Raw genomic sequence first — 24,163 nt, 5'->3', positions numbered from 1 at the left:
TAATAAGTTTAATTTTCTGAGATTGTTAATTTTGGGTTTTCATCAGCTGTACGCCATGATCATCACAATTATAACAAATAAAGGCTTGACATATCTCGCTTTGCATGCCATGAGTCTATCTCATATATTAGTTTCACCTTTTAAGTTTAATTACTGAAATAAATGAACTTTTCCACAATATTCTAATTTTCTGAGTTTCACCTGTATGTAGGGTTTGGCGTCAGCATCACTTGTGCAGGTTCTCTGCTGTTCGCTTGTGTTCCTTTAGTGGTGAGTGTCGGAATCCTGCCGTCATAGATGGTGCTTAGCATAGCATAGAAAGAAGACACAATGAGGCAGAGAGTATTTTCATAATACTGGAGGGCTGCTCCTTCCAGCCTTTCTCCTCCGGCAACTTTTTATTATCTCCTTTGTTCTCCCAGCCGCATGGCCGTCTTCCAAAGTCTCCTGTTACCTCATCCGGTCAAGGCTTGACACTCCCCTCTCCGTATAAGGTAATCATTGCCCAGAGGAATGTCAGGGGGCACCCTGCAGTATTTACAAGCCTCTGCCTTAGCTGTATGACTCCCACAGGTGAGGGAGGTTGGGGTTGGCCTAGGGTGTGGCTGTTCATTTGTGGTTGGCTGTGGTGGTCTATGTTTTCATGTGTGAGTGCAGTGGGTGGGTGTTTTGGATCAGGTTAGCCATATTGATTTGTATGCTGTTGGTGGATTTTTGTCGTCTTGTTGGGCTGTGTATGTGATAAAGGGGAGCCATAGAATCATAGAGTTGGAAGAGACCATAAGGGCCATCGAGTCCAATCCCCTGCCAAGCAGGAAACACCATCTGAGCACTCCTGACATATGGTTGTCAAGCCTCTGCTTAAAGACCTCCAAAGAAGGAGACTCCACCACACTCCTTGGCAGCAAATTCCACTGTCAAACAGCTCTTACTGTCAGGAAGTTCTTCCTAATGTTTAGGTGGAATCTTTTTTCTTGTAGTTTGGAACCATTGCTCCGTGTCCGCTTCTCTGGAGCAGCAGAAAACAACCTTTCTCCCTCCTCCATGTGACATCCTTTTATATATTTGAACATGGCTATCATATCACCCCTTAACCTCCTCTTCTCCAGGCTAAACATGCCCAGCTCCCTTAGCCGTTCCTCATAAGGCATCGTTTCCAGGCCTTTGACCATTTTGGTTGCCCTCCTCTGGACACGTTCCAGTTTGTCAGTGTCCTTCTTGAACTGTGGTGCCCAGAACTGGACACAGTACTCCAGGTGAGGTCTGACCAGAGCAGAATACAGTGGCACTATTACTTCCCTTGATCTAGATGCTATACTCCTATTGATGCAGCCCAGAATTGCATTGGCTTTTTTAGCTGCCGCGTCACACTGTTGGCTCATGTCAAGTTTGTGGTCAACCAAGACTCCTAGATCCTTTTCATCTTGTATTTGTGCCTCTCATTTTTTTTTGCCCAAGTGCAATACTTTACATTTCTCCCTGTTAAAATTCATCTTGTTTGTTTTGAAGGTGAAGGTGTCTTCTTCTATTTGTCCCCGTGTCAGTTTCAGTTTATTGGTTAATTTGTCTAGTAGGGCTGTTTCCCATACTATTTGGTACCATTGGTCCATGCTTACTCCTGACAGGTCTCTCCAGTGTCTGGGTGAAGCTGATCTTAAAGCAATGGCCAGGAATAGGGACAAACCCAGTTGATTCTGCAACGGAACGAAATTATCCGTATGCAAAAACAGCAGCAAACACCCAAATCCCTGGAGGAAACAGCCTCCAGCATTTTACTGCCTATGCTATGTGCACAAATTCATGGCTTGGGAGAAAGTTGCCAGGACCCATCTGTAGAAACCTGGCAGAGAACTACAGCAAAACATTTTCGCTTCTGGCCTTCCTGGGAAGAATTACTGGGTTGGTGCTGCACCCTTGTGGGAAAAGGACATTCTGCACATTTTAGCATGCATTGCAACTGAGATTCTAGCCCCAGCCCTCATTTTCCTCCATTCAATCGTCTTCCATAAAGTGAGTATGTAACTGTGGAGGCCAGTTCTGGATCCACACATCCTTCCACAGTGGGGACATAGGTTTCCAGGTGGGAGTTGATCACAGTGTGGATTTGCCAAGCATGCCTTCCTCTTAGCATGTTTCTCCCTTTTGTCCCGAGTTTGAGCATCTTCAAAGCCCACGACACCTTTGGTAAAGGCTATTCTCCAACTGGAGTGCTCACAGGCCAGTATTTCCCAGTTGTCAGTGTTTATACTACATTTTTTAAAGATTTGCCTTGAGAGTCTTTAAACATCGTTTGTTGGCTACCAACATTACACTTTCCATTTTTAAGTTCGGAATAGAGTAGCTGCTTTTGAAGATGATAATCAGGCATCCGAAGAACATGACTAGTCCAACGAAATTGATGTTGAAGAATCAGGTGATCTTTGCTTCTTCCAGTACACTGACATTAGTTCTCCTGTCTTCCCAAGTGATATGTAATTTTTTTCGTAGACACCCTTGATGGAATCTTTCGAAGAGCTGGACGAGGCTTTTATAAGTGGTCCATGCTTCACAAGCATATAGTAAAGTTGGTAGTACAATAGCTTTGTAAACAAGCATTTTGGTTTCCGTGAGAATGTCCTGGTCCTCAAACACTCTGCACTTCAATCAGGAGAAAGCCGCACTTGCAGAGCTCAGGCGATGTTGGATTTCGGCATCTGTGTTGACCCTTGTGGAAAGATAACTGCCCATCATGCCTACCTACTACTGTAAAACTTTAGGCTACAAGGTCCAAGGTGGAGAGAATTCGCTCCTCTCTAGCTCTGATCACAGACACTAGAGGGGAGGAACCCGTTATCTTCCCCTCAAACTCTCACTGGCCACAGACTGCATGGCCAACAGTCCGGGGTGACCCCTGACATACGTATGTACAATTGGTCTTAAAGGAGGAATCTAGAAGGCGAGAGGGAAGCAAATTGAAGAGAACAGAGAGGGAGGCTGAGGTATGGGCAGAAAGAGATGGCTGCTTCAAAGTTTGGAGTCATGAAAGGGCAGCAAACTCCAAAGGTCCAAACTCCAGCTCCTTTGGTGGTTCCCTCCCTGCGAGAAATGAAGTTACAGTGAACCAGGCAGAGGGCCTTCTCAGTGGTGGCACCTGCCCTGTGGAACGTCCTCCCATCAGATGTCAAAGAGATAAACAACTATCTGACTTTTAGAAGACATCTGAAGGCAGCCCTGTTTAGGAAAGCCTGATGTTTTGTTGATTTTTATTATTATCACTAATTCTTTTGGGAGCCCCCCAGAGTGGCTGGGGAACCCAGCCATATGAGCGGAGTATAAATAAATTATTACTACTATTATTATTACTTGTTTTAACCCTTTTTTAATACTGTGAGGGGGGGATCTTATGTTGAAGGATAACAATAAAGAAACATACTTTTATTATTAATAACATTGGTATCAAAAATAATAGATTATTATTATTACTTTTACTGCCAGAGAGAGGGGGTTGTAGGATTCCTTTTTTCCCTTTTTTTGCCTCAAGTGCCGAATGTAACTTGGGTGCTGAGCTGCTTTTAAATCTTGCATTTTAAACTGCTGCAACCTGCCCCGGGACCCTTAAGGTAAATTAAAATGATGACATTCTGCGCCTTCAATGGGGACTCCCGTTTTATGCTTCCTTCACCTCAAAATGTCTCGTCCAGCCCTTTTGAGAAAACACCTTGAAACAGGTAGGAAAACCAGGTGCCAAAGATCAGGAAGTCCACTGAATTTTATCACGGTGCTAAGTTTGCATTCTGGTTGTCATAACAGAACAGGCAAAACACACACACACACACATAGATGAAAGAGCATAAAGTTGCAAGAAACTTTTATTGTAATACTTGTCAATGAACCATTTGAGGGAGGGGACGTAGTCTGAGATGGAATAATGGATTGTAACACATCAAATTGTTCCCCAACTTTTACTTTTTTAAAAAGTCCTTGCAAGCAGAAAGCTAGAGCACCAGGAAGAGGGCTGAACTGGAATCTCTCATTGATTTGCTAGCTTTTTACTTGCAGGTATGCTTTGGAAAGGTGAGGAAGCATTCAAAAGCGGCATCACACTCTCCTAACTCAGGATTTTGTCGTGTGTCTAAACCAGGCCTCGGGGTCACTTTGGAATAAGGAAGGTGCGTAACCCAGATTTAGCTTGAATGCGACATGAGAATTCCTCCCTCCCACCCAAGCTTTTTCCACACAGCAGAGCTGCCACACCCAAAGTGGCCTTAAGGCTCAACAATAAATATTAAATTAAAAACAGAGTAAAAACCTGTTTTTGCTTGGTACAGGACGGAATAGGTCGGGAGGCAGAAGTAGGCGTCTCTGAGCAACTTGGACATTGTTCTGCACACACACACACCCCAGCACAGACTAAACAGCTGCCTCAGGGGAAAAGAAAATTTCATTTTAAGCACCTGGGATCAGAGTGCAAACGGTTGTCCCTGAATCGTGTCTCTATCACGTGTCAATAGCCACATTCCGTGGAACCGACAGGAGCCTGGGCACTTCGAAAAACCAGGCCTCAGTTTCCAAAATGGCTCAAGAGCAGAACTTGGATTCAAGACTATTATTAATAAGAAGAGCGCACATTGTAGGGTTGCTGATCAGGGACGGGTTGGGGGGTCCCCCATCCCCCCCCACAAGAAACTACAGTCATACCTCGGGTTAAAGACGCTTCCGGTTGTGCGATTTTGGGTTGCGCACCGTGATGAACCCAGAAGTACTGGAACGGTTACTTCGTGGGTTTCGGCGCTTGCGCAGAAGCGCTAAATCGCGCTTTGCACATGCTCAGAAGCGCCAAATCACGACACACGCGGGTCGCGGATGTGCCTCCCGCATGGATGTTTGCAACCCGAGTGTTCACTGTACTACAATCCCCTGGGAAGAAAGGAAGTTTTTTTTAAATTATTATTCTCTCTACCGCCACTCCAATTTGGTTTCCCTGATCTGTGCCATCTTGGGGATCAGACTGGGGTCCTCTTGCCTGGCCAGTCACCATTCCCTGAGGGGCCTGAAGGCTTAATACCCCAAGAAACAAGGTCTGAGACCCTTCCGTTCCCCAGCCTGTCTCCTCCCACATCCCTTTGGACCACGAGCACAGCTTTTGCAAGGGCCACAGACGGAGTCCCTGGCAAGCGATCGTGCTGGTTCTTAAACGAGGCGCATCCTCCAAGCCGTTCCACATCTCGGTTGACCGAAAACAAAAGGCCTCGGGGTCAGGAGAGTCCTTTACCCCTAAAGCCACAAATATTCCGCCAGGAAAGCTGCCAAGATCTTACAGAGGTTGAGCACTGTAGGTGGGTGCAGGTTCTCCTCTGTGTCCTCGAAGGTGTGCCAGACGGCGGGGAAAGGTGTGGTGATGAGGTGAAGGACTGGTACACCTTCGGCAAAGAAAGAGAGAGAGAAGGAATCAAAAGCTGTCAACCCAGTGTTGTCTGAAAACCACGCAACGCAGTACATTTTCTACCGAGCACATTGTTCAAATGCAGGTGTTTTTTCTTTCTTTCTTTAAAAGAAGAGGAGTTTGGATTTGATATCCCGCTTTATCACTACCCTAAGGAGTCTCATATTCTCCTGTCCCTTCCTCCCCCACAACAAACACTCTGTGAGGTGAGTGGGGCTGAGAGACTTCAGAGAAGTGTGACTGGCCCAAGGTCACCCAGCAGCTGCATATGGAGGAGCGGAGATGCGAACCCGGTTCACCAGATTACGAGTCCACCGCTCTTAACCACTACACCACACTGGCTCTCACTGGCTCTAAAAAACAAAGAGAGGTCGACTCCTAGAGTCAGAAAGGCTCATGTGCAATCCAGGAATCTCAACAAAAGCACCCATGACAGATGGAAAACCCCAACCGGCCCCTGTTTCAGAATCTCCCACAAGAGGTAGGAATAATGGCCCATCAGCCTGGAAGGCTATAAAAAGAGGAGACAATGAATTATTGGAGGGATAAGGCTGCGCATGTCTATTGGCCATGAGGGCTGTGTTCTCTGACAGGGACGCAGTACGCCAGTGTGGCATAATGGGTAAGAGTGCTGGACTACAACTTGAGAGACCCGGGTTTGAATCCCCACTCAGCCATGGAGCTCACTGGGCGACAGCCTCTTCTCAGCCTAATGATGTTGTTTAGTCGTTTAGTCGTGTCCGACTCTTTGTGACCCCCTGGACCAGAGCACGCCAGGCACTCCTGTCTTCCACTGCCTCCCGCAGTTTGGTCAAACTCATGCTGGTAGCTTCGAGAACACTGTCCAACCATCTCGTCCTCTGTCGTCCACTTCTCCTTGTGCCCTCCATCTTTCCCAGCATCAGGGTCTTTTCCAGGGAGTCTTCTCTTCTCATGAGGTGGCCAAAGTATTGGAGCCTCAGCTTCAGGATCTGTCCTTTCAGTGAGCACTCAAGGCTGATTCCTCTAAGAATGGATAGGTTTGATCTTCTTGCAGTCCATGGGACTCTCAAGAGTCTCCTCCAGCACCATAATTCAAAAGCATCTATTCTTCGGCGATCAGCCTTCTTTATGGTCCAGCTCTCACTTCCATACGTCACTACTGGGAAAACCATAGCTTTAACTATACGGACCTTTGTTGGCAAGGTGATGTCTCTGCTTTTTAAGATCTTGTCTAGGTTTGTCTCTCAGCCTAGTAATAATTTATTATTTATACCCCGCCCATCTGACTGGGTTTCCCCAACCACTCTGGGCAGCTTCCAACAGAATATTAAAATACATTAACCTATTAAGCATTAAAAACTTCCCTAAACAGGGCTGCCTTCAGATGTCTTCTAAAAGTCTGGTAGTTGTTTATAATAGCCATAGCTGTTGAAGTCCCACACATATTGGCCAAAATGTGACTAAATTGACCTCATTAAAAGCTACCATCACTAACGGTGAACACCAACAGCCAACAGGATCATGCAGATTAAGTGGGGGTTAGACAACCCAACAGCTGAGCCTGACCTACTTCATGGGGTTCTTGTGAGGGTAAAATGGGGAGTAGAACCATGTGTACCATCCTGAATTCCCTGGGAGAAAAGGCAGTATATAAATGCAATAAATAATAATCATAATCATAATAATCCTCTGAATGACAGCTGCCGAGAATCTCGGGTGGGGGGAGACGGCTGGTGTTGGTATCTACAGTGGTGCCCCGCAAGACAAATGCCTCGCAAGACGGAAAACCCGCTAGATGAAAGGGTTTTCCATTTTGGAGGTGCTTCGCAAGACGAAAATGTCTTGCGAGTTCCTGCGGTTTTTTTTCCCTTCCCCCCCCTTTTTCTAAGCCGCTAAGCCGCTTATCAGCTGATCCGCTAAGCCGCTTATCAGCTGATCCGCTAAGCCGCTTATCAGCTGATCCGCTAAGCCGCTTAACAGCTGATCCGCTAAGCCGCTTATCAGCTGATCCGCTAAGCCGCTTATCAGCAGATCCGCTAAGCCGCTTATCAGCTGATCCGCTAAGCCGCTTATCAGCTGATCCGCTAAGCCGCTTAATAGCTGATCCGCTAAGCCGATTATCAGCTGATCCACTAAGCCCCTGAGCCGCTAATAGCGCTAATCGGCTTGCTTCGCAAGACGAAAAAACCGCAAGACAAAGAGACTCGCGGAACGGATTCTTTTTGTCTTGCGAGGCACCACTGTAGTTGCCCACTTTTGAGAACAGGATGTTGTTCTGATGCTTTCCTCTTTTCCAGCGCCAGGCAAAAACTTCTGTTATTTCCCCAGGTGGGTGGGGTACAAGTAAGAACATTATTATTATTATTATTATTATTATTATTATTATTATTATTGCAAAACCAAGGAGACATTGAAACTTATCATTCATTGAAATAGCCATTCTAATTACCGCCCAAGACTCACAGAAATCTACTGTTCCAATAGCAATCTGGCACTCCCACAGGTTGCCGTCTCCCACCCAAGAATAGGTGAAGCTGCACACATTTGCTACCTGGTTCTCCTTCTTCCCACCAAGGAGTGCACTCAGACAATTCAACCCACACAAGAGGAACCCCACCCCCTCAAAAAACCCTCAACCCAATCCGTCAGCAGTGTTGCTTTTGTAGTTCTCTGGGTGGCCATTTACAGGCACTAGCTAACAGGACCAGTGGTCAGGGATGATGGGAGTTGTAGTCCCAAAACAGCTGGAGGGCCAAGTTTAGCCATGCCTGGGCCATTAGTACCAACAGATGGTTCCCCTCACTTCCTCCTTAGATCGGTCCAAACTTGCGGCTGCTTTAGAAATCTGCTCTGCGAGCTTTCGGTCTCTGTTTTCAAGCTTGCAGCTCACTGCATTGAGAGACTTTCCCCTGCCATTTTGAAAGCCCTTGCTTTCTTCCTCGAGAGGACCATTTTATAGAATTGTAGAGCTGAAGGGACCCCCCCCCCCCAGGGTCATCTATCCCATCCCCCGTTTGGTAAGAGAGCAGGCTGCAAAGAGCAAACACCGGATCGAACCAGCAACGAAAAGACCTCAGGGCAACTGGGGGAAAGCGGGAGAGAAGTGTTGGTTTCTATTTCCCTCACTGAGCATCAACTGCAGTCACAAGACATTGTTTTGCATTCCACAGTCAGAGTTACTGTTGGATTCCCATGGGAAATGGGAGACTGGATGTGACGTACACTGGTTTCCTGTTTTTCACTGTTCTCTCGGTTTCTTTGTTAGAGAGACAGTTGCTTCTCTGCTCTCACAGAGGCAAGATGCATGTTTGTATTCTCTCAGCATAGAGTGGAAATAAAGTTAAGAATGTGGCACATACTACTTATCCTTCTGCTGTGTGGATTGCTCTGCTTGGGCTCAAGATAAGACGAGCCTGTATCAGCTTCAGATGGGCCGAAGCTGGTCAAAAAATCTCACAAGAAGTACCTCTCCGGAGGAAGGGAGCGTGATCATCTTCGACGGGGTCATAGTAGGAGCGTTGCTGGAAATAGAGCTGCTCCTTTGCGTGAGACTCCAGAAGGCCGAGCCGGTGCAGTCGCTTCTCTAGAGAACGAAAGAGTGGGATTAGGCGCAGCGTAGGAGACATGGTCCAACTGAGAATTATCTCCAGGCTCCCTAAGCACTTCCAGCAAATACAGTGATACCTCAGGTTACATACACTTCAGGTTACATACGCTTCAGATTACAGACTCCGCTAACCCAGAAATATTAAGAACTTTGCTTCAGGATGAGAACAGAAATTGCGCGGAGGCAGCGCGGCAGGAGGCCCCATTTGCTAAAGTGGTGCTTCAGGTTAAGAACAGTTTCAGGTTAAGAACGGACCTCCGGAACGAATTACCGTATTTTTTGCTCTATAAGACTCACTTTTTCCCTCCTAAAAAGTAAGGGGAAATGTGTGTGCGTCTTATGGAGCGAATGCAGGCTGCGCAGCTATCCCAGAAGCCAGAACAGCAAGAGGGATTGCTGTTTTCACTGCGCAGCGATCCCTCTTGCTGTTCTGGCTTATGAGATTCAGAATATTTTTTTTCTTGTTTTCTTGTTTTCCTCCTCCAAAAACTAGGTGCGTCTTGTGGTCTGGTGCGTCTTATAGAGCGAAAAATATGGTAAGTGCGTAACCAAAGGTACCACTGTACTGGAGGAAAACAGCAGCCCCAATGTAGGAATGCAAATATCCAGAGCGTGAGGATCAGATGGGGTTACTATGAGGAATTCTAAAATATGCATCAAGCCATTGTGTCCGCTATGAAAGCATGGCGCTGACCGGGTTCAATTCATTGACAATAATTTCTGATCAAATCCCACAAGCCTCTGCATTTCTGGCCATTTTCTCTACTGCCCATTTCTCTCTGTCTGACAAGCACATATAAGAACCATAGGACACAGTTGCCAGTTGCTTCGCCAGGCATGCAACCTGGGTCATAAAAGATAGGTAGTTTCTTTGTTGTACCCTTCCTTGGTTTTGTTCATTTTAGGGCCTGGAAATAGTTTCACAGGAAGGTGATAAAGATCCCTGTCTCTTTGGCATCCTTCCTCTCCTGTTTACTGCTTGTTTATGACCTCCGGGTTTTCCTAAAAGCATTGCTTCCTATTTTATTTACTTTGAACTGCTTATGCATGGTCAAGTAGGAAATTAGCTCTTTGTAGTTTTAATCTTTAATGGGATGCGGGTGGCACTGTGGGTTAAACCACAGAGCCTAGGGCTTGCCGATCAGAAGGTCAGCGGTTCGAATATCCACGATGGGGTGAGCTCCCGTTGCTGGGTCCCTGCTCCTGCCAACCTAGCAGTTCGAAAGCACGTCAAAGTGCAAGTAGATAAATAGGTACCACTCCGGCGGGAAGGTAAACAGCGTTTCCATGCGCTGCTCTGGTACGCCAGAAGCGGCTTAGTCATGCTGGCCACATGACCCAGAAGCTGTACGCCGGCTCCCTCGGCCAATAAAGCGAAATGAGCACCGCAACCCCAGAGTCGGCCACGACTGGACCTAATGGCCAGGGGTCCCTTTACCTTTACCTTAGTTTTAATCTTTAACTTTGTCCTACGTGGGGTTTTTTGAAATGCTCAGAGGAAATCTGATTGGTTCTTACGGACACTGTGTAAAAAGTTATTTTGTGAATAAACCGACCTGGGCCAAGGGGTGAACAGGAATTATTATCATATGCACCCCTCCCAGAGTCTTGCTGGTCAAGCCTCTGTGTGTATCAGAATCCAACCCTTCCTTTGCTTTGGGAACGCCTCACCCCACATCTGTGGCACAGGTAGAAGAAAGGTCTAAAGCAGGGGTGGAAGGGGCACCCGTGGACCCCCCAAAAGTGATGGACTTCAACTTAAAGGGACGCAGGGACCTGTCAGATCATGGGTCTATCCACCTCAGTACTGCCAACACTGTGCGGCAGCCGTTCTGTGGGGTGTCGGGCAGGGGAGTTGCAGTCCACTTGGAGGGCGCCGGGTTGGCGAAGGTGGATCTATCGGACAGAACTTTACATCCCAAGCCCCCCACTGGCTGCTGATCCCTGGGAGGCGGGGTCTGAAATGCCGATCAACCCTGGAGCCCCGCCCCTCCTTTCCCGATTGGCTCCCCGGCGCAAAGAGTGACGCTCACCGAGGCCAACAAGCCTTTCGAACCAGAGGGCTGTGTTGCGGAAATGGTTCTGGATGGTCGGCTGGCGGGCGCCCAAAAGGTCCAGCAGAACAAAGAGAGACTGAAATAGGAAAATGCCGAGTCAAAAACACAGGTGCTCCCGTGCCACAACAGCGGCAAGTCTTGATTGCACAAGGATGGAAGAATGAGGAAATCCCAACGAAAGAACAATTGCAAGAAAAGTTGATGAACTATGCAGAGTTGGCTAAGCTGACATACAAACTGCGTGATAAGGGCAACTGTGACTTTAAGGAAGAATGGGAGCTTTTTGCAAATTATCTAGAAAGACAACAAAAAGAACGGGACTCCTTGGCAGGTTTTGAATAAACATCCACAAATTTATTAGGTGAACATATGTACAACTTTTGGGGATGCGGGTGGTGCTGTGGGTTAAACCACAGAGCCTAGAACTTGCCGATCAGAAGGTCGGCGGTTCGAATCCCCGTGATGGGGTGAGCTCCCGTTGCTCGGTCCCTGCTCCTGCCGACCTAGCAGTTCGAAAGAACCTCAAAGTGCAAGTAGATAAATAGGTACTGCTCCGGCGAGAAGGTAAACGGCGTTTCCGTGTGCTGCTGTGGTTCGCCAGAAGCGGCTTAGTCATGCTGGCCACATGACCTGGAATTTGTACGCCAGCTCCCTCGGCCAATAAAGCGAGATGAGCGCCGCAACCCCAGAGTCGGCCACGACTGGACCTAATGCTCAGGGGTCCCTTTACCTTTTTATGTACAATTTTATAATATGCAGAGAATGATATGTGTAAAGAAATCAGAGAGGGGACCTGAGAGAAGTCTTTGGTGGGAGGGAGAGGGAGGGATGGGGGGAAGGGGAAAAAATACTGTAATTGATTAAATGGAGTGATAATTTTTTATGTTGAAATTGTTTAATTAAAATTTAAAAAACGAGACACACAGGTACTCCCAGGTCCCTCAGCTGTCGTTTGAGGTTCAGGTGGTCTCAGGAGTTCCTTGTTTCACAGGGACTTAGAAAGCTGCCTTCTCTAGATTATTGTTCCATCTAGCCCAGTACTGTCTACAGTAACATTGGAAAATGTCGATCACTTCTCCTACCTGGGCAGTTATTTTTTCACAAGGGCCGGCATTGATGCCGAAATCCAGCATCGCCTGAGCTCTGCAAGTGCGGCTTTCTCCCGATAGAAGTGCCGAGTGTTTGAGGACCAGGAGATTCGCAGGGAAAACAAAATGCTTGTTTGCAAAGCTATTGTACTACCAACCCTACTGTACGCTTGTGAAACATGGACCACTTATAAACCCCATCTGCAACACCTCAAAAGACTCCATCAACGGTATCTCCAGAAATTTTTACACATCACTTGGGAAGACAGGCAAACAAATGCCAGTGTACTGGAAGAAGCAAAGATCACCAGTGTTGAAGCAATGATTCTTCCGCATCAACTTCGTTGGACTGCTCGTGTTGTTCGTATGCCTGATGACTGTCTTCCAAAACAATTACTCTATTCCAAACATAAAAATGGAAAGCGTGATGCTGATGGTCAACAAAAGAGGTTTAAAGACTGTCTCAAGGCAAATCTAAAAAAAGGTAGTATAAACACCAACAACTGGGAAACACTGGCCTGCGAGCGCTCTAATTGGAGAACAGTCTTTACCAAAGCTGTCGTGGGCTTTGAAGACACTCAAACTCAGGACGAAAGGGAGAAACACGCTAAGAGGAAGGCACGCTTAGCAAACTCTCACCGTGATCAACTCCCACCCGGAAACCTATGTCCCCCTTGTAGAAGGACGGGTGGATCCAGAATTGGCCTCCACAGTCACTTACGGACTCACTGTTAAATCCGTGTTTATGGAAGACAATCTTACTCGGCTACGAGTCCATAAATAGCAACACCCTAGTGGTCCCGGGCCCTAAGGAAGTTAGATTAGCTTCAACCAGAGCCAGGGCCTTTTCAACACTGGCTCCAGCCTGGTGGAACGCTCTGCCTCATGAGACCGGGGCCCTGCAGGATCTGATTTCTTTCTGCAGGGCCTGTAAGACAGAGCTGTTCTGCCTGGCCTTTGGCTTGGAGCCAATTTGATTCCCTCCCCCTCTTTCTTTTTCCTTTCTCCTCCTGTGATGAGGCTGCATTTTAATGTTTCAATATTTTAATGTTGTATTTTAACCTTGTTTTTAAGTTGTGTTCATTCAACTTGTTTTTATTATTGCTTGTTAGCAGCCCTGAGCCCAGCCTTGGCTGGGGAGGGCGGGGTATAAATAAATTATTATTATTATTATTATTATTATTATTATTATTATTATTATTACTACGAGTGATCACTGAGGAAGAAGAAGACATTGACTGGCAATGTCTGGCATTCCCAGATCCCACCTGAAGACTGAACCAGGAACCTTCTCGCGCACGAGGCAGCATGCTTTTCCACTGAGCTCTGGCTGCTTCTGTGGCGCTTAATGTGGTTTCAAACCGAACAGGGAGAGATCAGAGAGGAAGCCCCCACCATTTCAAGGTGGCAAAGGCCTGGACTTCCCTTTCTGCAAGGAAATGCCAGCCGTTTCTCAGGCGGCTGGCTCAGAGAAGCACTCACGATAGCCTGGAGCTGGCTGAGGCCCGGGCGATGTGGCGCCTTCGCCATGCGATCAGCCAAATGTCGTGCGCCGTACAAGGAGTCCTGATCCGTCCACTCCTGGAAGGCCTCCTCCCCGTCGAAGAACAGCAGCTGCAACGTCACCTTGGAGCCCTAAAACACAGAGATGTGCTGTTTTAGACCTCCTTCAGTTGTTCAACTTCAAAACAGGTTGCAAAGTTGCCGTTGATGCATTAGAAGATGACGGCACTATTGATAACAGACTTGGATAACTTCACACACACACACACACTCACACTCACACACTCCATACGCTACGCTTCTGTTATAAATTCATAGAAAATGAACCATACATCGGATCTGCACTGTTCCACTTTTATTTTACTCAATGAAGGAAGGACTACAAAATGGGGAAGGTTTGATACAGGGCAGCCATAATCCCTTGAGCATACCAGCACATACACAGGAGCCCTGCCCAATTGCTATGCCAACCCTGATGGTCCTAGACAGAAGACCATCAAGGTCACAAAGGACTTGCATGTGGGAGTGGATTCAGCACGGACTGAACAAAGGACAATGATCAGATCTTCCCTCTGGGGGCAGAAAACTGCCAGCTCCCCTTTGTCACCTGGAAAGTACTCATGGGGAGGGGGAAAGGGGGGACCAGCCAGGTGACAGGACACTCAGGTTACCTCCACAACTCCTCCCACAACCCCTCCTTTTTGTGATGTAGTCTTAGGGGTGTTGTTTGGGGGATTAAAGGTAAAGGTACCCCTGCCCGTACGGGCCAGTCAAGTCTGACTCTAGGGTTGTGCGCCCATCTCACTTAAGAGGCCGGGGGCCAGCGCTGTCCGGAGACACTTCTGGGTCACGTGGTCAACGTGACGAAGCTGCAGCTGGCGAGCCAGCACCAGCACAGCACACGGAAACGCCGTTTACCTTCCCGCTATAAAGCGGTACCTATTTATCTACTTGCACTTAGGGGTGCTTTCAATCTGCTAAGTTGGCAGGAGCAGGAACAGAGCAATGGGAGCTCGCCCCGTCGCGGGGATTCGAACCGCCGACCATGCGATCGGCAAGTCCTAGGCACTGAGGTTTTACCCACAGCGCCACCCACGTCCCTAGTTTGGGGGATTGTTGTTTAGTCGTTTAGTCGTGTCCGACTCTTCGTGACCCCATGGACCAGAGAACGCCAGGCACTCCTGTCCTCCACTGCCCCCCGCAGCTTGGTCAGACTCATGCTGGTAACCTCGAAAACACTATCCAACCATCTCGTCCTCTGTCGTCCACTTCTCCTTGTGCCCTCCATCTTTCCCAACATCAGGGTCTTCTCCAGGGAGTCTTCTCTTCTCATGAGGTGCCAAAGTACTGGAGCCTCAGCTTCACAATCTGTCCTTCCAGTGAGCACTCAGGGCTGATTTCCTTCAGAATGGAGAGGTTTGATCTTCTTGCAGTCCATGGGACTCTCAAGAGTCTCCTCCAGCACCATAATTCAAAAGCATCAATTCTTCGACGATCAGCCTTCTTGATGGTCCAGCTCTCACTTCCATACATCACTACTGGGAAAACCATAGCTTTAACTATACGGACCTTTGTTGGCAAGGTGATGTCTCTACTTCTCAAGATGCTGTCTAGGCCTGTCATTGCCCTTCTTCCAAGAAGCAGGCGTCTTTTAATTTCGTTAGTAACTAATAAAAGTTGGGGGTCTTCTTTTGTTCTGGACTTCCATCTTGCTTCATCTTGTTGCGGATGGGAGTCCTGTTGCGACAGTATCCAATAAAGGCCAAGCCTACAGGCTGCTGTTTTGCTCAAAGTTATCCTGGTTGGTGTCTTTGTTTTTGTCCAAGGGAGCCCTCAGATTTTTCCGTTAACAGAAGCCACGCCGGTAAGAAGGCAGTTGGAAAAATATATGCATACAAATAAAGCTGCATTCGACAGATGAAAGGATATATGTTTGACATGATTGAGAATCGTGGAACCAGGGACGGAGAATTTTAAAGCGTTAAAATCGAGATGTGGAAATATGGAAAAAAGGAGGAGAGGTAGGACTGAGATGTGGAGCTATGCTTCAGAGGTCCAGACCATGGGGAGCTCCGAAAAAATCAACAATTATAATTTGGATTATAATTTGGTCTTTTTTATTTTAATTGGAATATTATGATTGGATATATTAATTGGATGTTTTTATTGGAAAATTGCCTGGCGTGCTCTGGTCCATGGGGTCACGAAGAGTCAGACACGACTAAACAACTAAACAACAACAATTGGAAAATGAATAAAAATGATTAAAAAAAGAAGATAACGACACTATTACAGCTGCCACACGTCCTAAAATGAGTAATGAATACAACAAGTTGATCATGCCCCACGTTGACAACCTCAAGGCAATTACAGCCATGCGCTTGATTGGCAGTTTCTCTTTTTGTCATAGATTAATATTTATTTTTGGATGATAGTGATGTAGCTATATTGTCGAAAGAACTGGTCTTCTGCATGATCTTGACAGCTCAAACAGCAACTGCCACCAGGATTTTGGCTGGCTAACATCCTATATCCTTTAAAATGTGTTTGTAGATGGGAGAGGGGGTTACTATTTTGTTCTCTTCTTGTTTTCATTGTGTATTTTGTGTTTTTTTATCTTGCATTTTTACGCTGTGAACTGCCCTGAGATCTATGGATGAAGGCAAGTATACACATTTAATTAATAATAATAATCTCACTAGTGGGAAAACCAGTAGTAATGTATGGATGTGAGAGCTGGACCATAAAGAAGGCTGATCGCCAAAGAATTGATGCTTGTGAATTATGGTGCTGGAGGAGACTCTCAAGAGTCCCATGGACTGCAAGAAGATCAAACCTCTCCATTCTGAAGGAAATCAGCCCTGAGTGCTCACTGGAAGGACAGATCCTGAAGCTGAGGCGCCAATACTTTGGCCACCTCATGAGAAGAGAAGACTCCCTGGAAAAGACCCTGATGTTGGGAAAGATGGAGGGCACAAGGAGAAGTGGACGACAGAGGACGAGATGGTTGGACAGTGTTCTCGAAGCTACCAACATGAGTTTGACCAAACTGCGGGAGGCAGTGGAAGACAGGAGTGCCTGGCGTGCTCTGGTCCAGGGGGTCACGAAGAGTCGGACACAACTAAACAACAACAACAATACTTTTAGAGAAATGAAACATTAAAAAGTTCCCCACTGGCTGCTCTAACCACTAGCCCATACTCCCCCTTTCTGCAAGAGACACAAAAGGAAACCAGGGTATTTCTGCCCAGGAAAGGCCAGCCCCTCACCCTCTCCTTCGATTTCTTCAGCTCCTCGTCCAGCGCCGTCACCAGCTCCATCAGGATGGCACAGGGCACAGCCGAGTCCGTCGCCCCCAGGAAGGCCCGGCCACGCTTGTCGTGGGGAAAGTATTTGGAGTCATAGTGGCAGGCAAACACCAGGCGCCAGGTGGCTTCGGGGTCCAGTGTAGCCACCACATTGGCGAAGCCGACAATGCCGTGCGGCGCCCTGTCTTTGAAGGCGTCCACCTCTATGTGCCAGGAAGCGCCCAGTTCCCTCAGCTTTTCCACAATGAACTAGGAAGGAAGAAGAGAAGGAAAAGAACTTGAGTTGCTCACGCAAGGTTCTAGTCCTCAGTTTTTTACCCTCTCTCATAAAACTCGAGGACATCCAAGGGAGAATGAGCGCTGGAAGACTCAGGAAGGATATAAAATGAGTTTATTTTTCGACACGACTACTGCAGCAGCGAGAGCATTCCATGTCCCCCAACCATAGCTGTCAAGCATCCCTTATTTGGCGGGACAGTCCCTTATCCCAGCGCCGTGTCCTGCTGCTGTCACTTTTTGATGATGTCCCTTAAATTTCCTGGGTTTCAAAGGAAGCAGCTCCTCTCCCTCCCTCCTTGCCGGCCAAGGAGGAGGGAGGCTCCAACTGTGTTGCTTGGCTGTGTTGCTCACCCAATAAGGAGTCTGAGAACGACTGGGGGGTGGAGCTTGCATGCCTTGTGCCGATCAAATTGGCCACGTTGCCTGGGGACTCGCCTTTGCTCAGCGCTTCCCAGCGGAGAGGGGACGGTGGTTTCCCTTGCTGCATCCCCTTTGCCGGGTTGCTGTGCTGTGGGAACCACCGCTTGAGGCTTCGTTTGGCTGCTGGCTGGGCTTTCTGCCTTTGGCTCGGAGGGGCTCAGAAGTTGAACATACCTGTGCTCTGAAAATCCCTTATTGTGGCTGCTGATCCCTTATTTTCAAGGCTGCCGGTCCCTTATTTTCAAATCTGTTAGTTGACAGCTATGCCCCCAATGGTGAGACGATGCAACGGTTACAAAGGAGGACCGTAACCTTAAGTTTACGGCTCGCTGTGATGTGTTCGGTCGGCCACTGCAAGATTAGAGTTTGGACTCACCTGCCGGACTTTTTCGTTGCCAGGGCTTCCAGAGTACCTCTCGATCAGGAAGGGCTGCAGGTAGCTACGCCAAAGGCGCTGCAGTTGGACCTGCGAGGCCAGGTCTTTCAGCTGACCGCTAGTCAGGTTTTGGGGCTTGTGCTTCAGCTGCCAAGAAGGCAAGAGAAAAGCCTCGTCAGAAAACAATCCCAGCAGCGCCACATGTAGGGCGGCGCAGGCAGTTGCGCTGTACAGGGTGCTGAGTCGAGGAGGTGCAAAATACAGTGGTGCCTTGCAAGACGAAAAGAATCTGTTCTGCGAGTCTCTTCGTCTTGCGGTTTTTTCGTCTTGCGAAGCAAGCCCATTAGCGGCTTAGCGAATTAGCGCTATTAGCGGCTTAGGGGCTTAGCGGATCAGCTGATAAGCGGCTTACCGGATCAGCTGATAAGCGGTTTAGCGGATCAGCTGTTAAGCGGCTTAGCGGCTTAGCAGATCAGCTGTTAAGCGGCTTAGCGGATCAGCTGATAAGCGGCTTAGCGGCTTAGAAAAAGGGGGGGAGGGGAAAAAACCCGCAGGAACTCGCAAGACATTTTCGTTTTGCGAAGCAAGCCCATAGGAAATTCGTTTTGCGAAGCACCTCCAAAACGGAAAACCCTTTCATCTAGCGGGTTTTCCGTCTTGCGAGGTGTTCGTCTTGCGGGGCACCACTGCAAAAACAACAACATTTATATGGGTATCTACTGAGAAGACATAAAAAAAGCAACTGTACCAAAATTAATTCTTATGAAAATAAGAATTATTATTTTGGGGGATGGGGCAATTTTTGTCCTCGCTCTGGGCAGCATATTATCCAAGTCCGGCCTCACTGAAAGAAATTCTGGCAAGCTCAGACCATCTCTCCTGCTCTGTCCCCCTCAACAAAATCTGAATTCCCTACACCTGAGGCCTTGTGGCAAGGCTCCTTCCAGGTGAATATTTCTCCCACATTTCCAGCTGCTTTGGACTACAATTCCCACCAGCCCCAGCCAGCACGCCAATCTTGGACTACAACTCCCACCAGCCCCAGCCAGCACAGTCCTGCTTGCATATGGTCTGGACTAATAGGTTCACCTGGTCATCTCCAGCCTAAATTATATGGCTGAAGGGAAGAAAGCTTTGGGTAACCAGGAGAGGATTTTTGTGTGTTGAAGGGGAATGACTAGGTGCCAAAGCTGTCAACGTTTCCCCTTTTTTAAGGGAAATTCCCTTATTCTGAATAGGATTCCTTGCAAGAAAAGGGAAAAGCCTTTGAATTCTGCCGGTCATAAGGCTCTGAGACGGATTCTGTGAACTACCCTGAGATGCCCAGGGAATAGGGCAGTATAAATTCAATAAATAAAATTAAAAAATAAAAGTCTTTCATTGCAAAGCCTTTGCAGCAGGATCCCGTGGTGGGGACCCAGTCTGGCCTGCCTCCAACAAACCCCAAACCTGAAAACCCCAAAAGAAGATCATCCACCCCCCCCACCGACCTGCAATCTGTCCTGTCCCAATCCTCGTTGCACAGTAGCACGGATGCACTTACTTCATAAAATTTACCGTATTTTTCGCTCTATGGGACACACTTTTTCCCCTCCAAAAATTGAGGGGAAATGTGTGTGCGTCCTATGGGGTGAATGCAGGCTTTCGCTGAAGCCTGGAGAGCGAGAGGCGTCGGTGCGCACCGACCCCTCTCGCTCTCGAGGCTTCAGGGATAGCAGCGCGCAGCCCCTCCGGCAGGGAGAGGCTGCACGTGGCTATGGCTTCTTTAGCCCCGTGCAGCTTCTACCGGCAGGGAGAGGTTCCGTGGGGCTAAAGGGGAAGCCAAAACAGCCAGTGGGATCCATCCAGCCTTGGCTTGTGACATAGCCACGTGCAACCCCTCCGGCAGGGAGAGGTTGCGCGCAGCCTGTACGCTGCTCTTTGGGGCTGGGGGCGAAATAAGATTATTTTTCTTGATTTGTCCCCCTAAAAACTGGGTGCGCCCTATGGTCCGGTGCACCCTATGGAGCGAAAAATACGGTATATGTACAGCACTGCTCGATTGTACAGTGGAGGGGAACCTCAGAGCGGTTTGCAAAATAAAATAATAAAGCAGCACAAACAACTTGCAGCCATAATTAAAAACGGTGGCACGACTCATGCAACATGTTGGCGACTTAATATCCACACAATAATTACCAAAATGATTATACATTCTTTATCAATCTTCTGAGAAAAATACAAAACCTTGTACAAAGCCGCATAGACTTGCGAACTACCTAAAATGAGATGAACTTATAATGTCTGATTTCAGTGGATTTTTCAAGTGCTTAAGTCAGTCTTCTGTTTTCTTTATTTTTTTCCTGTGTGGATATTAGTCGCCAACGTGTTGCATGAGTCGTACTACTTTTATGAGCAGCACAGGTGGCATTTTTCTAGCATAATTTAAAACGTGCAGGCAGTTGACACCGCAACAGCGCAGAGAAACCCCTCGCAAGCTCTCTGAACCCTTTGCCTAAACAAGAACTGGCAGGTGCCAGAAAGGATCCATGGTGTGCAGCCTGGGAGTCATTTTGGACTCACAGCTGTCCATGGAAGCGCAGGTCAACTCTGTGTCCAGGGCAGCTGTCTACCAGCTCCATCTGGTACGCAGGCTGAGACCCTACCTGCCCGCAGACTGTCTCGCCAGAGTGGTGCATGCTCTGGTTATCTCCCGCTTGGACTACTGCAATGCGCTCTACATGGGGCTACCTTTGAAGGTGACCCAAAACTACAACTAATCCAGAATGCGACAGCTAGACTGGTGACTGGGAGTGGCCGCCGGGACCACATAACACCAGTCCTGAGAGACCTGCATTGGCTCCCAGTACGTTTCCGAGCGCAATTCAAAGTGTTGGTGCTGACTTTTAAAGCCCTAAACGGCCTCAAAGGCCCAGTATACCTGAAAGAGCGTCTCCACCCCTATCGTTCAGCCCAGACACTGAGGTCCAGCGCCAAGGGCCTTCTGGCGGTTCCCTCATTGCAAGAAGCCAAATTACAGGGAACCAGGCAGAGGGCCTTCTCGGTGGTGGCACCTGCCCTGTGGAACGCCCTCCCTTCAGATGTGAAGGAAATAAGCAGCTATCCTATCTTTAAAAGACATCTGAAGGCAGCCCTGTTCAGGGAAGTTTTTAATATTTAGTGCTGTACTGTTTTTAACATTTGATTGGGAGTGGCTGGGGAAACTCAGCCAGATGGGCGGGGTATAGATAATAAATTATTATTATTATTATTATTATTATTATTATTACAGTGGTACCTCAGGTTAAGTACTTAAATCGTTCCGGAGGTCCGTTCTTAACCTGAAACTGTTCTTAACCTGAAGCACCACTTTAGCTAATGGGGCCTCCTGCTGCTGCTGCGCCGCCGGAGCCCGATTTCTGTTCTCATCCTGAAGCAAAGGTCTTAACCCGAGGTACTATTTCTGGGTTAGCGGAGTCTGTAACCTGAAGCGTCTGTAACCCACTGTATATTGCTTGTTTTATGTTGCTATGGCCGTTGTCTAATGTGAAAAAAGTTTTACTATCTACCTAGGAAAAGCTTGCTGGAACAGGCCAGTGGCTTACATAGATCAGCATCCTGCTTGCACAGTTTGTCTGTTTATAAATGAAAAAAATTGAAGAAAAAAAAGAGAGGAAATAATAATAATAATAATAATAATAATAATTTATTATTTGTACCCCGCCCATCTGGCTGGGTCTCCCCAGCCACTCTGGGCGGCTTCCATAAAAACCAAAAATACACTAAAATATCACAGATTAAAAACTTCCCTGAACAGGGCTGCCTTAAGATCCATTGGAAGCGGGGAATGCGCAAGTCAAGAGGCAGGGAGTTCCACAGCGCCTTGAAAGGCGGCGATCTTGAAGCGACCACGTCCCCCCGCTAAGTCACGCCCGTGCACCAGACCCCCCCACCCCACCCCTACCTGTAGGTACCTGGGCGCCCGGGATCAGCTCCTCCTGCGCCGCCTCCCGGAGCTGGACGGCCGGGTCCTCGCCCACCTGCCAGAGCAGGTAAAGCCCCGCCAGGGAGCCGGCGGCCAGGGCCAGCAGCCCGGCCAGCCAGAGGCGGCGGCGGCGGCTGCTGGCCAGGCTCCGCTTGCGCGTGGCGGGGAAGCCTCCGGGCTCCGGGCCGCCCTGCGGGACCCCCATCCCCGCGCGGGCCCGGCGAGGTCCTTTCCGCATGGCGCCTCCGCTCCGACTGGGGAGCCCGGCTCCCTGCCGGCCACGCCCCCTCTCGGGGGAGGGCCAATGGGACGCGGCCGCGCCGGGCATGAATGGAAGGAGGCGGAGCCACGCGCTCGACCTTCCGCGCTCCAGCCACGCCTCTCCGAGCCCCGGACCTATCCGACGCGCCCGCGCGAAAGGGGCGGGGCGACGCGGGGCCACGCCCGCTCTCTGGTTAAGGACACGCGGCGCTTTCGGAAAGGAAAAGAGGGAGAGGAGGGGAGAGGAAGGCGAAGGACCCGCGGGAAAGAAAGGGGAAGGTGGCGGGCGGTTGGTTGATTACGGAAGGAGGTTTGATGCAATAAATATGGGTTGTTAGCCGCCTTGAGGCCGGTCTTAGCTGGGGAGGGCGGGGTATAAATAATTTTTTTAATTATTATTAAGTATTTTAAAAAGTATTTTAAAAGTATTTTTTTTTTAAATTGGACTGCAAGAAGATCAAGAACAGGTTGTGCAAGTTCTAAATGGGACTCCGGCCAGCAATCTGGCTGCAGTATTTTGGACCAACTGAAGTTCAGACGGTTCCAAGTAGGAGACTGCAGACTGAATTAATCTCTGCTAGGTGAGAGCTGAATGGGACGCAGGTGGTGCTGTGGGTTAAAGCCTCAGCGCCTAGGACTTGCCGATCGAAAGGTCGGCGGTTCGAATCCCTGCGGCGGGGTGCGCTCCCGCTGCTCGGTCCCAGCGCCTGCCAACCTAGCAGTTCGAAAGCACCTCCGGGTGCAAGTAGATAAATAGGGACCGCTTACCAGCGGGAAGGTAAACGGCGTTTCCGTGTGCGGCTCTGGCTCTGGCCAGAGCAGCGATGTCACACTGGCCACGTGACCCGGAAGTGTCTCCAGACAGCGCTGGCCCCTGGCCTCTTAAGTGAGATGGGCGCACAACCCCAGAGTCTGTCAAGACTGGCCCGTACGGGCAGGGGTACCTTTACCTTTACCGTTACCTATTTTAAAAAGTATTTTAAAAGTATTTTTTTAAAAAAATGGACTGCAAGAAGATCAAGAACAGGTTGTGCAAGTTCTAAATGGGACTCCGGCCAGCAATCTGGCTGCAGTATTTTGGACCAACTGAAGTTCAGACAGTTCCAAGTAGGAGACTGCAGACTGAATTAGTCTCTGCTAGGTGAGAGCTGAACCATAAAGAAGACTGATCGCTGAAGAATGGATGCTTTTGAATTCTGGTGCTGGAGGAGACTCTTGAGAGTCCCATGGACTGCAAGAAGATCAAACCGATCCATTCTGAAGGAAATCAGCCCTGAGTGCTCACTGGAAGGACAGATCCTGAAGCTGAGGCTCCAATACTTTGGCCACCTCATGAGAAGAGAAGACTCCCTGGAAAAGACCCTGATGTTGGGAAAGATGGAGGGCACAAGGAGAAGGGGACAATGGAGGACGAGATGGTGGGACAGTGTTCTGGAAGAGACCAGCATGAGTTTGACCAAACTGCGGGAGGCAGTGGAAAACAGGAGTGCCTGGCGTGCTCTGGTCCAGGGGGTCATGAAGAGTCGGACACGACTTAACGACTAAACAACAGTATTTTAAAAAATATATCACACAACCGAAATCTGCAGCTGAGCAATGAATGCCTTTATTAGGAACAACCGAAAGGTCCACAATCTATGGGCAAGCTGTAGTAATAATCATCATCATCATTAGTGCTTTTTTTGTAAAAAAAAATAAAAAGATGTTCAGGGGTACTCTCATTTTCCTACTCATATTGAAATTCTGCCTCTCAATGAGGCCAAACAGATTCAAAAAATGTTTAGGGGGATGCAAACCTCCGCATCCCCCAGAAAAAGCACTAATAATAATAATAATAATAATAATAATTTGCAGTAGTACCTCGGGTTAAGTACTTAATTCGTTCCGGAGGTCCAT

The 24,163-nt window shown here is 48.3% G+C and overlaps 1 protein-coding gene across 1 annotated transcript; it reads right to left on the bottom strand.

Annotated features, from left to right (window-relative positions):
- Positions 1–3,820: 3,820 nt before the first annotated feature.
- Positions 3,821–22,259, bottom strand: QPCTL (glutaminyl-peptide cyclotransferase like). Its single transcript, XM_079985640.1, has 7 exons — positions 21,996–22,259; positions 18,043–18,189; positions 16,929–17,216; positions 13,639–13,791; positions 11,045–11,144; positions 8,871–8,987; positions 3,821–5,399 (listed from the first exon to the last, which is right to left on the bottom strand). The coding sequence occupies exons 1-7, from the start codon at positions 22,242–22,244 to the stop codon at positions 5,254–5,256; spliced, it is 1,200 nt and encodes a 399-aa protein (XP_079841766.1). The 5' UTR covers positions 22,245–22,259; the 3' UTR covers positions 3,821–5,253.
- Positions 22,260–24,163: the final 1,904 nt, after the last annotated feature.

The sequence above is a fragment of the Podarcis cretensis genome (assembly GCF_951804945.1).
Source record: "Podarcis cretensis genome assembly, chromosome: 8".
Lineage (NCBI taxonomy): Eukaryota > Metazoa > Chordata > Lepidosauria > Squamata > Lacertidae > Podarcis > Podarcis cretensis.
Note: the sequence above shows the minus strand (reverse complement) of the source record. Positions and strands in the feature narration are given on the sequence as shown.

What these genes read in the sequence shown, in the direction of transcription:
- QPCTL (XM_079985640.1), bottom strand. Translation starts at nt 22,244, where the DNA reads ATGCGGAAAGGACCTCGCCGGGCCCGCGCGGGGATGGGGGTCCCGCAG. An exon ending in GCAACGAAAAAGTCCGGCAG is followed by an intron (nt 17,217 to 18,042) that starts GTGAGTCCAAAC and finishes CTTCCTTCCTAG; the next exon opens with TTCATTGTGGAAAAGCTGAG. An exon ending in CGAAAGGCTTGTTGGCCTCG is followed by an intron (nt 8,988 to 11,044) that starts GTGAGCGTCACT and finishes TTCGTTCTCTAG; the next exon opens with AGAAGCGACTGCACCGGCTC.